The sequence below is a fragment of the Pogona vitticeps genome, chromosome 1 (assembly GCF_051106095.1).
Source record: "Pogona vitticeps strain Pit_001003342236 chromosome 1, PviZW2.1, whole genome shotgun sequence".
NCBI lineage: Eukaryota > Metazoa > Chordata > Lepidosauria > Squamata > Agamidae > Pogona > Pogona vitticeps.
In genome coordinates this window covers 49,446,323-49,463,399 of record NC_135783.1, presented here as the reverse complement: position 1 = coordinate 49,463,399, position 17,077 = coordinate 49,446,323, and the positions used below count along the sequence as shown (strand labels likewise).

Sequence of the window (17,077 nt, the reverse complement as noted above, 5' to 3'; positions counted from 1 at the left end):
TCTGGAGGCCCAAGGTTGGGAACCACTGGCCTAATGGATATAGCGGCCAAATATAACTCAGTTGTATTGAAGTATGGTATACAACACATTGTCTCATCACTCTTACTCAAAAAATAAAAAACTTAATTTCTTATCTCTACTTCTTCTTTAGTATCTGCTCTCACAACCAAAGTTCTGGGCAATTCAAACTTCTGCTTTGCTTCTTCGGACGAAACTTGAAAGAGGAAGTATCCGTCGAATTGAACGGGCAATGAAACAAACTCAGGTAAGAGTTTTCTTGATAAGTCTATTTCACTGTTTCTTTTCCCAACTGAACTTTTTTCTTTGTATATTTTTCCCTTTCATTAATCTTTCTTAGAAGGAAACGAGTACTAGAAATCCTTGATTACAGCTTCTAAAGAAGTAGCCATGTTAGTCTGTCTCAGCATGTTCTCAGAATTAAATGGGAAAAATGGGGAGTGTGAAGTATTGTGGTACTTTAAAGACTATCAGATTTACTTCTGTGTGAGCTTTGCCTGTTGTCTGTATCCTCTGCTGTCAAGATTCCAGATGCCATGGGGATATGTAGAAACCCAAAGGATAAAACAGGTGGATTGGATCCTGTCCAAAGAAGCTGATACCAACGAACATATTTAAACATTTACTGAAGAGGTGAAACGCGCGCACACAAAACATTTAGTGACCTAGAATTGGTGCTCAGAAGTAGATAACATAATTTTCTGAGTTCCTTGTAGAGTCAACTGATTCAAATGTATGACTCTTCCTAACTTTGAAACTTTATTGTTTTGATTTTTGTTCCTAAGAATAATTGGTATATGCTATCCAAAATTGCAGGCTTTTATTGTTGCAGAGGAGAAGGTCTAGGGTAGAAATGTACTTCTGTTTGCATCCCTGTCACTGAATTGTAGCATAGTGTATCTATTTACACAATATCGATGAAAAAGCTGAAATGGAGCAAGATGTTCAGGGTGCTTCAAAGGTATTAAAAGTTGTAGGAGAACAAACCGACATGTCAAAAGTAACTTCATGAAAACTGCTAAAGCCATTTCATACTTCAAGGCTAGGAATGGCTACTTAGAAGTAAGTTCAGTCCCTGAATGAATACAGAAGACTGAACTGTAGAGTCCTGCAGATATTCCTAGCCAATTTTCTGCCCTGTTGAAAGCAAAATCCTGAAACCTGGGCAAATGTTAAAATGCCAACCTATTAATGAGCATAACAGGTTGTAAATGGAAACAAGTAATACTGTATGCGGTAATGTTTGGATGCTCTTAGTTTGGGTTTTTTATATTAAACCAGGGTAAATATCAGCACAGATCCTATTGCTGTTTGTGTATGGTTTGCATAACTTGTTACAGCGAACTGCAGCTAATTGATGAGATGCCATGGTACATCTTGATCCAAGATCTGTCCTGGCACTTTGTCAGTTCATTGGAGGAAGATACATGGCTATTTCACTATTTGTTAATTATTTTTTGGTAGATTGACTGGTTTGTATACCTTCTTTACCTTAAAACAGTGATTCAAAGCAGCTCAGATCAAAATTAGCTTAAAAAACACAAATAAAAAGGCAAGACGTTAGGCCTTGGGTCCCTTAATTGAGAAAAAAAAATAGAATAGAAACACAAACTAATACAGTTGTAATACTAAAACATAGTTAAACATATTACAGTATTAAACCCTAACTGAAGTAGAAACTGTTCAAAAGTACGTGAATAAAGTGCAGCATCTGCCCATGACAAGCCCCTTATCACCAGTTAATAAATAATAATATAGGAATGAATCAATACAGTATTGATGAAGTCTTGTTACAAGTAATTTTGTGTATTGACTTGGTTTATTTCTAATTACTCAACTGATCCTGTTTTGTAGCAACAGTTATTTAGCAGACTTTTTTTTCACTTTACCAAAATATTTGAGGAAACTAAACCATCATAAACTGTTAACACCATACCCTTAGATCTAAACAAAATGCCAAACTGGGACCCAGTAACCGAAAATGAAATAAGGCCATTGTATGTTTTTCTATGATTCACAAACAAATGTATATTTTGATCTGTCTGAATTTGATGCAGTCAGAGCAGGCATCAGCTCATCATATGTTTTATTTTAGAATGCTAGTCTTAGGTCTGTCAGCCTCTGATAATTTCAGATGGCCTGGGCTGCTGAGTCATGGGAATTTCCCTGTTGGGATATATTTGTATGTGCTGTTTTCACACATAACCATACAACTTCCTCACTAAGGCGACAAAAGGAATGTTTTATAAAAGGTACCTTTAAATTAGCTTAACAAGGTAACTAGTAATCTAATGGGAAGTACTGACGAAGACTAAAGGTCACCCAAAATGATTCTGTATGTTTAGTCAAACACAGATGTGTATGTGGTTGGCAAGCTTGTATCATATGGCAATTCAGTTTTCAAAAATAGTATTTTTGAGTAGGATTTTTGCAGTAATCACCACTTTCCTACGTTACAGAGGAAAGAAAGAAAAGCAGCGATTTGTCACTTACTGAAAATGTGTTTGTGGTTTAGAGCCGTCATGGTTGTCCAGTGGTTGTAATACTGAACCTAATCTTCAAAATCCTGCTCTTGTTGGCTGAGTCAGTGTCCAAATCTCTGTTTCCTTTCTGTGAAGTGGGAATATTAATGGCTTGCCTTCCAACGATCAGATGATTCAGGCACTGTTCAGAATGAGATTAGATTGCAAAGCACCTTGGACAGAAGGCATCTTTGCAAAATCAGCACGCTGCAACTCACATTAGAACTGCTGCCAAAATAGCCTTAGCTTAGGAAATCATGCGTTTCCCTCAAACTCGTCAATCCATTTCAGTGGTGCCATGGGGGAAAAAAAAGAAGTGTAAGAGCACAAGAAGAACTCCACAGGACCAGACCAGCAGTCAGTTTAGTCTGGCATCCAGTTTTCAATAAAGGCATATTTCCTTTGATCCTACAGATGACTTATGCATACCATGACTAATAGCCATTACTTATATGGGAATAAATCACTTTGAACTCAGTGGGATTTATCTAATTAGGTATCTTAGGTGTAAGTGGGAGGTTGCTGTGGACATCCAGTGCCCTTCCATTAGATCTCAAAAGAGGAAACTTAAAAATGAGAGAAATGATAAGAACATTGAAAAGCAGTCGAAAAATGTCACTTTGTCAGAATGCCTAAGCTACAGTGATAGAGACAGCTACTGTGGTGCACGGGGCAGAGTGTTAGCCCAGGACTCGGAAGTCCTGGCATCAAATCCTCACTTGGCCTAGGAAATTAGCTGTAAGGTAGAAACAATAAAGCCACCCCTTAAATATCTCACAGATCTTGCAGACTCTGTTAGGGTTGTTATAAGTCATAAGTGGTGTGATGGCACATATCATGCACATGTGTACATGTACTCTCGCTTGCTTGCTTGCTTGCTTGCTTACAGTTGTGGCCAGATATTTATTGGGGCCAAAAACGTAGCATCCAGACCAGAATCAAAGAACATGAAAGACACTGCAGACTAAAACGACTGGAAAAATTGGCAGTAGCTGAATATGCTCTGAAACAAGCTGTACATGAAATCCTGTTTCAAAACACAGAAGTACTGGACAACACCAGCAATCATTATGATAGACTACACAGGGAAGCCATTGAAATCCACAAACACTAGCACAGCTTCAACAAAGAAGAAGAAAGTCTAAAACTCAACAAAGCCTGGCTCCCACCACTGAAAAATACAGCATGCAAAAAGGCCAATGAACTCTATCCAGCCACAAGGACCAGTGATCACTGCACACAAAAGACAAGCCAACAATAACCATCAATCACAGTGACAGATAATCTCCTCCCTTATAAAAAAAACTCCCATAACAAAAAAATACCCTGATCACAGGAAACACCTAATCTCCTGAAAAGAACAAAAACTTGATCCTACAGCTACAAATACTCAACAATCCCACACACTACACCAGAACACAGACAGAGTTCTAGTTCCTGTCCTCTGAAGATGCCGGCCACAGAGACTGGCAAAATGTTAGGAAGATAAACCTCCAGAGCACTTCCAAACAGCCCAGAAAATCCGCAACTTCGGATCCCGGCTGTGAAAGCTTTCGAGATCACAGTTGCTGATATCTTAATCTACATAGATCAACCAAACAGAATGATAAGCTGCAGTGCTTCATTGTAGAGATGTAAATTTTACCATCCTTAGAGAAGAAATCCAGTTTTTAAAGCAGCCCTAGAAAAATGGATAAGATTTCTTTATTAGCCTTTTACCTCCTTAACTCATTACCATGTTATTCCTGCAATGATTTTATGGACCAGGTTAATTTAGCCACCAATCATTTGTTTACAGAACAAAGCTTCCTAAGAAAAGAACTGAATATCAAATAGACATCTTAAAGGTCATTATCAGGAGTGAAATGCCTCACAATTAACACCTTGTGTCCAGGAAACAATATCTTTATTTTTGGCCATGTATAAATGCATGAATATTTGCCATGTAGTCTCATTCCTATATCTGACAAAGCCCACAAAAGCTCACGTTAAAATATGCCAGTTAGTCTTAAAGGTGCCACAATGTTTTTGTCTTCTTTATTTTTGTATTTTTCTTTCGTTTTTGGCCTACAACTGTAGGAGTGTGTAGGCATATGGCCTGATATACTAGCACAGATTAACATGGCTGTCTCTTCTAAAACTTTCTGGCTAAAATATCATTAAAAAGATATTGGGGTCCTCCTTTTTATTGCAAGTCCAGCACAAAATGGAAACCCGTTTCTGCAAGTTGAGGAACACTAAATGGAAGTACGAAGAGTTGGACTGACGAGAAGAAACGGCAAAGCTAGTTGCTTGAGTTTGAAAATAGAAATCTTGAATCACAACAGTGTACATGTTTTGTCCATTCTTCTTCAGTGTAATAAAATTAGATATAGACTTCTTTTATTGACAAACACTCCAGCTGTCTTCTGACTCCTCTGATCAAATGAAGACTGCTTATAGTTAGTTTTAAGAGAATTCCAGTGGCTTAACATTTATGTTATCAGGCTACTAAGTTTTAAAAAATCAGCTGCAGCTGTTTCTTTTTTGTGGCTTCTTGAAAAAGAAATAATACTGGCAATTAAAATGAGTTACAATATAATGTTTGCTCACTGTTTAGTTAAAAATCTTTGTTTGAAATGTGCATCTTGACAGAGTAGTCTGTGTTCTCTATTTCCATTATTATATGCTTCATAGAAAAAGTGGTCTACTTTAAATAAAAGGCCCTTAAAATTCTTTGTGGGTGGCGTAAACTCTTTTTCTACTTGATATGGTATGTACAGTGGTGCCTCGCTTAACGATTGCCCCATATTACGACGAATCTGCTTTACAACGATCTTTTTGCGATTGCAATTGCGATCGCAAAACAATGGTCTAAATGGGGGAATTTCACTTAGCGATGATCAGTTCCCTGCTTCAGGAACGGATTTTCGCTTTACGACGATCAAAAACAGCTGATCGTTGGGGTTTCAAAATGGCCGCCGGGTGCTTAAAATGGCTCCCCGCTGTGCTTAGGGATGGATTCCTCACTATACAGGCAGCGAAAATGGCCGCCGTATGGAGGATCTTTGCTGGATGGTGAGTTTTTACCCCATTGGAACGCATTGAACAGGTTCCAATGCGTTTCAATGGGGTTTTTAATTTTGCTTAACGGTGTTTTCGCTTAACTGCGATTTTCCTGGAACGGATTATCGTCGTTAAGTGAGGCACCACTGTATGTATTTTATGTCTGGGATATTTCATTTTAAAGTACAATGGTCATATTTCAATGTTCTTTTTTTTAAAGTTATTGTTAAATCAGTTCTCTCTATAGTAAAAAGGCTGGTGGTCAGGGCAGGTGGTGGAAAGAGTGAAAAGCTATGCTGAATCAGTGCATGAAGTAAAAATACCATTTTCACTTTTTTTATATCTTATGTTCCTGCAGTTTTTGTGCTCTCTGAATAATATAATTATTTTTCCAAACATGGCCTGGAGGAAATGTGACTTTTGTTTTAAGATTTGTATGCATAGGCAGATGTATTCAGGGAGAATCGCACTGCTCTCAAGTTCAGTGGATGTTGGAAGCATTTGGTTTGGACTGAGTTACGCATAGCTTGAACTCAATGGAAGCTGGCCTACTAGATGCCTAGTTACTTTGGCTTAACTGGCTGATCTTGCAAATATCTAAACAGCTTTCACCTTTCCACTAAAAAATAGCAGCTTACAAACATTTAAAATAATAAAAATAGATACAATGACTTTTAGCTGAAGAAAAAAATAGAGCCATATAAAGTAGCTCCATTGTAAAAACTATTAAAATTAAGTACAGTAAATACATTAGAAATGATTAAAATCAGGAAAAGATGCAGATTAAAGTAGCACAACAGAGCTGGTTAGATATAATATGCCAGTCTAAAAAGGTGTGTTTTTACTGCTTTCTTAAAATCAGCTTGAGTCAAAACAAGTTGCACCTTGAAAGGGAGTGCATTCTGCTGTCCAGAAGCCACATAGGAGAAGGCCCCTCTCCGTTGTGCTTTTTAGACGGGTTTCTAAAACTGTTGGCATTTGAAGGGTGCCTCCATCACCTCAAGTCATTTGCCACAAGAGTGTATGGGCCTGATGTTGGGCTCAAGCTGGCAGGAATTCTGCTGATTTGTGTAATCCAGAACCTCCACCGCCAGCCATTTTTCACTCAGTGTACTTCCCATGGAACTTGTGGTGCATCTTTTCACTTTGCAGGCAATTGCAGTAGGGGCAATACATATCTGAACCAGGCTCATGGACTTGGTATACGAAGGGAAACTCACTTCTTATTTGTTTGTCTGTTTAAAATACTTATATGCCACCTTTCTCCTAAAGATTCCAAGGTGACTAAAAAGAAACTCTTCATTATATTTTATAAGAAACATATTATTGTTCCATAATCCTTTCTTTTAAAATAGTGAATCAATGTGAGAGAAGTCGGGTATTATGCAAGAAGTCTGGAAAATTTATAAAAGTAAATGATCGTGATCTCAAAGCGATCATTCTATTATTTCATTGTTTTTCTTCCTAACTAGTTTGATTCAATACAAGGTTATATTTGACAGGAATGATGGATATTGTGTGGGTTCATTCTTGTACCATAATTGGATAGGCAATTATTTTACTTGGAAGTAATTATAAAGGGAGTTTTAATATGCTTCCTGTATTTTTGTCCTTTCTTCTGACTTTAGCAACACATTTTAATAGAATTTGCTTCAGAGTATGATTGAATTTTATTGGCTCCAGTGCAGCGCCCTTTCTTTTTCTGTCTCTGTCTCTCCCCCTTCTTTAGTTTAAAAAAAGCAAAAAACAAAGTTCCACCTCTCTTTTAAAAAAAAGATCTGGCTTAAAATGAAACATGCATGTAGTTGTTGTTGTTGTTTAGTCGTTAAGTCATGTCTGACTCTTTGTGACCCCATGGACCAGAGCACGCCAGGCCCTTCTGTCTTCCACTGCCTCCCAGAGTTGGGTCAAATTCATGTTGGTAGCTTTGATGTCACTGTTCAACCATCTCATCCTCTGACGTCCCCTTCTCCTCTTGCCTTCACACTTTCCTAACATCAGTGTCTTTTCCAGGGAGTCTTCTCTTCTCATGAGATGGCCAAAGTATTGGAGCCTCAGCTTCAGGATCTGTCCTTCTAGTGAGCACTCAGGGTTGATTTCCTTCAAATAGGTTTGTTCTCTTTGTAGTCCAGAGGACTCGCAAGAGTCTTCTCCAGCACCACAATTCAAAGGCATCAATTCTTCGGTGGTCAGCCTTTTTTATGGTCCAGCTCTCACTTCCATACATCGCTACTGGAAAAACCATAGCTTTGACTATGCGGACCTTTGTTGGCAAGGTGATGTCTCTGTTTTTTAAGATGCTGTCTAGGTTTGTCATCGCTTTCAAATCAAATCAGATTAATTTATTGTCATTGTAAGTATATATGTAGTATACCCACACAACGAAATTCATACAGACACCCAGAGACCAGACCCACATGCACACACATAAAAAAATCCCCAAACACTCCCCACTCACTAAAATCCTTACTTTCCTATCAAGAAGCAGGCTTTTTTAAACTTTGTGGCTGCTGTCCTCAACTGCAGTGATCATGGAGCCCAAGAAAGTAAAATCTGTCACTGCCTCCATATCTTCCTCTTCTGTTTGCCAGGAGGTGATGGGACCAGTGGCCATGATCTTAGTTTGCATGTAGTACTATAGTCCAAATCTATAGTTCTAAGCTCTAAAGCTTTTTTGATGTTCATCTGTCAAATAAAGGTTTCATGGCTGCTCTGTGTAAAAACAGATCCATGGAAATAATTTGGTGTCCTATTCCGCTTATTATTGTGGGCTACTGAAGGCAGGAATTAGGTTATCATATATGCAGATTTTCACAGAGTATGCATATTACTGAGATGTCCTAGTCTATGTTTTCCAGCTACCTGTAGTGTAACTCAAAAATGATGAATGCATGATGCTTCCAGCCAAACAGCATGGCCCTTTACTTTCCATCTTATTGATAAAGGATTCCTCTCCTTACTTGATTTAAAGCATATTTCCCCTTCTTTTTAACTAAGAAGGCTCCTAGAGTGAGATGTAGATTTGAAAAGCAAAACATTGGAGGGCTCATTAACAACTGTTTCTTGCTCTGGTAAGCCCTGGCCATTCAGTGAGACTTACTTCCTAAAATTTATCTCAAGGTCCCTTCTGGACAAAGTTGTCGATTTTCTTCTTCCTCTGTGCCTGCAAATCCAAGCACTGGGCACTAACAGGTGGTTTTGTACCAGCTAAGTTTTATATCATAGCCCCCATGGGAAGGCAGGAATGGAAGGCACTAGACACTCCCTCTGCTGCTGAGAAGGAAAACTGTTCTATGCTGTGGGAGAAACTTCTTCTCTGACTAGGTCACCATATTATCTTGGTAGGATCAGCTACCCTAAGAACAACAACAGCAATAGGAGGCCATGGATTACTGTAAAGACAGCAGGTAGTAGAGGAGGAAAAATGAGCCTAAATGGTTATTCTCAGTACAAGTAGAGAAAAATCAGTTGTAGGTTTTTTGGGCTGTTTGGCTGAGCTCTCAAAGGGCTTTCTCCAATGTCGGGGGGGGGAGCCCTTTGAGAACTCGGAAGGCAAATGTCGGCGGTCGGAGGTGGCTTTGGGGTCCTTCCAAAGCCACTGCCAACCGACTGCTGACATTTCCCTCCAGCTGAGCGACGGGGCTTCGAAGCTCCCGCCGCTAAGCTGGGGGAAAATGCCAAAGGCCCCATTTTCGGCAGTTCCAAAATGGCCGCCCGCTGTGTTGCCTCGCTTTAGAGGCACCGAAAATGGCCGCCCCTATGGAGGATCTTCACTCAACGGTGAGTTTTAAGCCCATAGAAACGCATTAAACGAAGTTTAATGCGTTTCTATGGGCTTTTTTGTTCCGTTTAGCGATGTTTCCGGATAGCGACGATTAATCCAGAACGGACTAACATCGCTATGCGGGGCACCACTGTACGTCCTTGATGAGGAGTTGTGCCTAATGTAGTTGCTTTGTTGCAGAATTTTATCACTTCAGACTTTTCCATTAAAATGTGGAGATTTACCTGAGATGTGAAGGGACACACAAAGCTGAGTGTAGCATTTGCCCCTAGTTACCCCTGGTTATCTTCCAACCACTGAGCACATGAAGGCAAACCAATCTTCTCTTCACACGCTGCCACCAGTTGGTCACTAAATCAACATACAGTGGTGCCTCACAAGACAAACGCCTTGCCGGATGAAAAACCCTCAAGACGAATGATTTTTGTGATTGTGTTGGTGACTCACAAGACGGGTTCTTCTATGGCCATGGTTTGCAAGACAATTTTTTTTTTTTTTGCAAGACCGATGCCTCACAAGACAAAAATAATTCATTCGTCTTGCAAGGTTCCCATAGGAATGCATTGCAATGCATTCCTATGGGAAACCACTTTTCGCAAGACAAAAATTTCGCAAGATGGCACTACTCGCAGAATGAATTATTTTCATCTTGTGAGGCACCAGTGTACTTTTTAAAAGAAATATGAAGGTCCATTCATCACTGTCTTTTAAAATAAAACAGGTTTATTGATTACAGATGTTTTGATAATAATTCATATGTATCTTCTTCAGGTTTATCAATCATCAATGACAATCTTCTATTTGATCTTAGAGTTATTATGCACTCTTCTGACTAACCACACCTCAGATTTTGCAAATATCACTCTATCTTTCACTTCACTCTGATCTTTCCCTCTGACTCTGACTCTACTCTCACTCTTCTCTCACTGCACTCGGTTCTGCCTCTTCGCTCTCAGGCTCCGCCTTTTTATCTCTCGGCTCCGCCTCTCAAAAATATTAGCCTACAATATGAAAAATGCATGACTATTTAACATAATAAGGGTGAACGGCACACTGAGCTTCCTATGAGTACTGTATGTGAGGAGAAAGACATTTTCTAGAACTGAAATTAAGCTAAAGTTGGAGATTGCATGTAATATGAAGAAGTAATATACAGACTTCTGTGCCATAAACACCCATACTTTGTCTTTTCTTTGAGATAAGGTTATAGCTTTTATGAAGCAACTGGGTAATCTATTTTAGGCAATTTTTATCATATTATCCATTGTATCCATGCTATCAGCCAGGAACTAGATCCCACCCATTAACAAAATAGCACTGTGCTATTGTGTCTTCCCTCTTGCTCTTCTATTTCCATGGGAAGGGGGAGTCTTCTATTTCCAAGGGAAGGGAATGTTTTGACTCCAATAGATTTTTAAAAGCCTGGTTATGTCATTTCCCTGACTGTGTTGATTATAGGACTGCTGAGGTTGACAAGTCATGCTAAATGTTTCCTTATGACCTCAGGAATTTGTTCCTCTTAAGATCAATGGATTCTAGCAGTATTTTCATACTGGGTCAGTGTAACATCAGCAGACAAGATAGCAAATAATTTACCATATGCAGTTGGTTTGGTGATTAATAGAAAGGAATGTAGTAGATTTCAAATGGGAATCTTAAGTTACATTTTCTGTGGCCTGTTGATGCGTCCCTTAAATGTTTGTGCACATTTTGAATTATGATGCAAGTATGATTGTTGCTGTACACTCCCAAGTATCTTGACTTCAGTCATTATTGCTGCACAAGAGTGCAGAAATGGTCTTGTGCTGGCAAAGCAAATCAGCATTCTATAAGATATTTCTAAAAATGGAGGCAGTTTTTAAAAAATTATAACATTTAGAGTGAGTTAGGCTGATTAGTCTGTTGAATATTATAAGCAAGCTTTATGCAAGGCACCTTCTGGACAAATTTTTGTGCTAGAGCAGGCGGACTTCAGGCCAGGAAGGTCCACGATACATCAGTGCCTAGAGTGGTCTTAACCGACCAGATAGGAGGGATATAAATAAAATAAAATAAATAAATAAATACTCATCTAGCATCTTATTGTGAAATAATTGGTCAAAGGAATAACCTCACTTTATGTGTCCTTTGTGGACTTTAAATCAGCTTTTGATTCAATTGATTTTTGATCACAACTTTGGGATAAACTCAATAGGTCAACTATTGATAGAAGACTCCTGTATCTGATAAGGACCCTATATGAACAAACATATTTGAGACTTAGATATAGGAGAAAAGGTCATATAACTGAACCTGTTCAAACCTATAGAGGTGTCAAGCAAGAACATCTTTTAGCATCTGCATTATTTCTTATATATAAATGATCTACCCAACTGTTTAAATATTCACCTCCCCTACTGTATGTGGATGACACAGTAATACTTTCTAGAACACTTGTTGGGCTGACAAGGGCTTTGAGAAAGCTCTCCTCTTATTGTGAAGATGAATCCCTGACAATTAATTCCCAGAAAACCAAGATAATTGCCTTTGGGCATAGACCAAAGAAGAGAGTATAGTCAATAAACAGAAATTGTATTGAGCAGGTAAAAAAACTTTAGAAATCTTCAGCTAGTTCTACAAGTTAAACTCTTTGGGGCTAAATTGTCCCATGGGTAGAAAACCAACTTTGAAGATTTCCCCTGACTCTTAAGTTGCTCCAAAGTACAGGATGGCTTCTCTCTTTCTCTGGTCATTTTTAATTTTTGGAATTATTCAATAGACTTTTAAGAAAAAAAACTGTACTTCTTTACTGATGTATCATAGACAGCTGTGTTACCTTAACGTCAAGTGCATACATTCTAAGTAGCTAAACATACTTTAAATTCTTCTTCCCCTGTCCAGTCACAAAGGTAAATTTTGCCCAGTTGGACTGAAAGCATTCTCTTGTATTCATTGTGATTATTGGACTGGAACTAAAAAAAAAAAAACGCAGTAACTTCTGATTCTCTGGACCAGGCAAGTAACTGTTGCTTCTTCCTGACAACAGAGTCTTGCTCCAGATACCTTGAGTTGCTGATATAAAATTAGAAATGACAGGGATCAGGATGGGAGTTATACCTCCCCATCATGTCAGGGTGGAGCATCATCCCTGTTTAGGCCCATTGGCTACTTCAGAGAGGTTTAACACTCATGAAATGGGTTATTTTAGATCTTCAATGGAGCCTTTGATGAGCGACCTTACCATTTTGTTTTCTAATAAATTTCATTTGTCATTTATAGTTGGTCTGTGTTTGGTTTGCTATCAACAACTCTAAGGATGTTTATGTTTGTGCCCTCCAGGTGGTAGCTGAACTCCAGGTCAGGTCAGCTTGTAAGGCCAGTGGCCAGGAATGATGGGAATTGTAATCCAGACTTCCCATTTTTAAAAAAAATTAAACCATGCAGTCTGGAAGTATGCCATCTCTCACATGAAGTTAATCACTATCCTTCATCCAATAAAGCATATTGAATAGGCTGTCAGGACAAATGTGTCATTTGTCTGATGATGTAGTAAGTCACCATGTCTGTTAAGTGAAAATAATTTGCTAATAACCTGTGTCAGTGCTGCAAGTTGATTGTGGAAAAGAACACATCCTTCAATACTACAATGCATTTTGCATCTTTGGGATGTTTTCCATACACAGATATTAATTCTGAGTGAGTAAACACAAAGATTAAATTCGAAGCATCTCTGAGATGCAGCTTCTAAAATAAAATTAATGTGCTTTATGCATGGTCATGAAATGTGGAATGTTCTGTTCTTGATATATAGGGCAGCACTTTTGGCAGCTTTCATAATTGCCAAGTTGCTGCTTAAAATGCACTTTTAATCTGTGGGCCCTGGATCATGTTTGTTCTAAATTGAACAAACCAGAAACCAGGGAAATAAAGCTACAGCCTTCTCCATCAATTCATATATAGCAGCAACTTTAATTCACTGTCATTGTTGGGATCGTATGGTCCAGCCATTCACAAAAGAGTGTTGTTCTCGGATCACAGGCATATATATCCGTAACCGGTCAGTTCTCAGAATACCCTGGGAAACATTTCATCGATACATTGGAGAGGCCATTCAGGTCAATTGCATTCATTTATATCAGTGGTCGGGAAACATGGGTAAATTACTCCAAATGAGGTAAAAGTGAAAATCCTGGGGGTAATGAGCAGAGTGCTACTCCCCTCCCCCCACCCTCTGCAGCCAAACCTCAAATTGTAAGCCACCTCTCCCTGTTACCTTCTTGGTTGCAGCAGGGCACTTGTAAATCCTCTATTCCTTCAGAGATCAGAGAGAAGCCTGCTTGATTGGTTACAGCTGTGGATTAGCCCTGGGCAATCAATTCAATCCTGCTTCCTCCGGAAATGACTGCAAACAAGCAGGAGGTGGGAAAGGATTAAGTTGACGAGGGAAGGAAGGTGCGAGAGACCGAGGGCTTCATCAACCTTATTTAAATGTATGTAGAAAATGGAGGGTGGGTGGATGTGTATGTGTGTGTGTGTGTGTGAGAGAGAGAGAGAGACTGACTCAAAACTATGGAATATTAATAGCTAGATTTTGGAAATACAAGAATGATATTAAAATTGAAGACTGGTATTGTGAAGTATGGGACATTGCATTAAATGATAAATTGACTATGGAACTTAAAATAAAAAGGGAAAATAAGTTGTAACAATTTCTATGATATTTGGGGTAAATTTGTGGAATTTGTGTTAGTGAAAGGAAGGGGGAAAGCCTCTAAAGAATACTCAATACAATTTTGGAGATGTGATCTGTAAAAAAAAAAATTATTATAGTAAATAGAGTCCCGTGGGTATGGGGTGCATGTTAGAATTTAGTTTATAATAAGCACTATTACTTGGTTTTTTTGTATTTTTGTTGTTATGTATGTGTTTTTTTGTGTATTTTTTTGTATAAAATAAAATTTTAAAAAATGGGGTTCAGCAGTCAAAACTATGGAAAAGAACAGGCAAGCAAAAGAGAAAGCTTGAATTAAGGTGTGGGGGGGAAGGGTGGCTTTTTAAGGTGCTGTCTAGGTTTATTATTGCTTTCTTTCCAAGAAGCAGGCGTCTTTGAATTTTGTGGCTGCTGTCACCCTCTGCAGTGATCATGGAGTCCAAGAAAGTAAAACCTGTCACTGCCTCCATATCTTCCCCTTTTATTTGCCAGGAGGTGATGGGACCAGTGGCCATGATCTTAGTTGTTTTGATGTTGAGCTTCAGACCATTTTTTGCACTCTCCTCTTTCAACCTCATTAAGAAGTTCTTTAAGTCCTCCTCACTTTCTGCCATGCTTTTGCGTAGACAATGAAGCAGATGTTTTTCTGGAACTCTCTGTCTTTCTTCATAATCCAGCGCATGTTAGCAATTTGGTCTCTAGTTCTTCTGCCCCTTTAAAATCCAGCTTGTACTTCTGGGAGTTCTTGGTGCACATACTGCTGAAGCTTACCTTGTACTATTTTGAGCATAACCTTGCTAGCATGTGAAATGAGTGCAATTGTACAGTAGTTGGAGCATTCTTTGGCACTTCCCTTCTTTGGGATTGGGATGTAGACTCATCTTTTTCATTCCTCTGACCACTGTGAGTTTTCCTTTGATGATGATAAAAAAAGCACACTGGTCCTTTGATATTGGGCTGTGGCACCAGGGTGGGTGACATGACCTTTATTTAGCCTGGTTTGTTCCTTTTTGCACACCACACATAGAATGATTAAAGGTAGGGAAAGCTACCTTCAGTTCTGCATTGGCTGTCTCTAGCAAGTATGTCCTTGCTAACACCACTCTGGTAGCCACTGATGATGATTAAATTCTGTGTGAGCTAGCAAAAATTTAATGCAACTTGCTAGGCACGTTGGACACCTTACTACTCCCTATACCACACGATGGCTGGAGTGCAATGTGTTCCAGCAAAAATAGTGCACATCTTTATCAAATTTGGTGCATCCTGCTAGTTCGATACACAGCCTGTGCAGATTCAATAATATTTTTAATTCAAATAATGTATGATTTCCTTCCTTTTGAATCAAGGGGGTAATGTCATCTTTGGAGGGTAAAAGGTAAAAATGTTCCCTGACCCCTGATTTATATCAAGGCACCCTTCGATACTCTCTTGCTTGCATGCAGCTTCAAATGACATGGAATGCTGCTGTTGTTTGGTTTTGGAAAAGCCAATTTGCCTTATTATATACTGTCTTTTGCTACAGTATTGTTTTGGGGAAAAAAACCATTTCTAGTTACAGAAACTCAGTTTTTATCTGAGGCGCCAGATAATGTGGCTCTTAAACTGGCTGAATCCAAACGAGTTACTTATGAATCCAAATAGCATCATGATATTCAAACATACACAAAGTACTAACCTACATAGGTTAGTACTGTCCTCTGAAGATGCCGGCCACAGAGACTGGTGAAACGTTAGGAAGAACAACCTTCAGAACATGGCCAAAGAGCCTGAAAAGCCCACAGCAACCTACATAAACCTGTTGGGCAGCGTTAATTGCAGTGTAGTTTGCTTAATTTATATATAATTTTTCACTACAGTTGCATCTGAAAGGTCCACAGGAATTAAAAGAGACAGCAGATTATAAATGTTGATGTAGAAATAGGCTGTACATGCATTGGGTGAAATCCAGTGACATAAAGTTACCCCATGTAAGTCTGATGATGTTATCAGCAGTGGCTGCATTTTGGCAATTAAACATTTCCTATTCCTCCTGCCTCAAGTTCCTCGGCTCCTTTCGAATCCCCTTAGTCCTGAGGAAACATTTGAGGACAGCAGAAAAGCGGCGGGAAATCTTAAATGTCTGATCATTTAAGCAGATGTGGTGGGACCTCTGGCAGCAATTTTCCTACGTATAAGACTTCCCGGAAGCCCCAAAGCCTTCCCTAGGACCAGAGGGATCCTAAGGGATGCTAGGCAGCTTTTGCAGGGGAGAAACAGGAAAGGTTTAATTACCAAATATGGCATCATCAGACTTGCAGGGTGTACGTTAATGGATTTCAGCCGCTGAAACTGATCCTAGTAAAACAGAGAAAACTGCTGCTGTGAGGAATGAGCCTGGCAGAGATCTATGCACTTAAAAAAAAAGACTGAGAAAACTGGCAGGATGGACTCAAGAAAGAATGAAATGAGGCTACTCCAGACAAAGGCCAGGATGCCCATCCTGTTAGCATTCAGTAAACACGTTCCCCCTGTACATCCACGAACATTCCAGGATTCATATTGTCTGTTGGACCTTTGAAGCAGGTTGATGTACTGTTGTCTTGATTGTTTATCAGTCCCATCACTATCTGAATCCAACTATCTCCCTTTTTCAGGTGTTCTTCTATATAGGTTTGGTGTTCTTGTAATAGATTTCCCATATCAAGGAAGGACCTCATGTCTTGTTGATTTCCCTTTTCCTACATCAATGAGTACTCTGAAGGGATCTGCACTGTTTACCTGGAAATACAACAGTAAAAGAGTTTCTGTGCATGAACATTATGGGTTAGAAGCAGGTCTCTTTGTAAATGTTCTATTGCTGCCTCCTGTAAACAGGAGGGGAAAACACTTTATCATGAAGAGCTTATGGCATCAGACACCTTGGAAGATATAAGGGTAAGGGTCAAGCAAACAGTAGGCATTGCTCCATAGAGCTTGGCCAGATCCTCAAGATCTAGAGGAGGGCCAGGGAAACTGCGACCTTCCAGATGTTGTTGG

At 39.2% G+C, this 17,077-nt stretch overlaps 1 protein-coding gene across 1 annotated transcript in view; it reads left to right on the top strand.

Moving 5' to 3' along the window:
• The window catches only part of TTC27 (tetratricopeptide repeat domain 27), a 117,331-nt gene that overhangs the window by 54,882 nt on the left and 45,372 nt on the right, over nt 1-17,077 (top strand). The window contains exon 10 of the mRNA XM_072992336.2: nt 152-265. Coding sequence (XP_072848437.2) covers nt 152-265 — 114 coding nt within the window. The remainder of the gene's footprint in view (nt 1-151; nt 266-17,077) is intronic.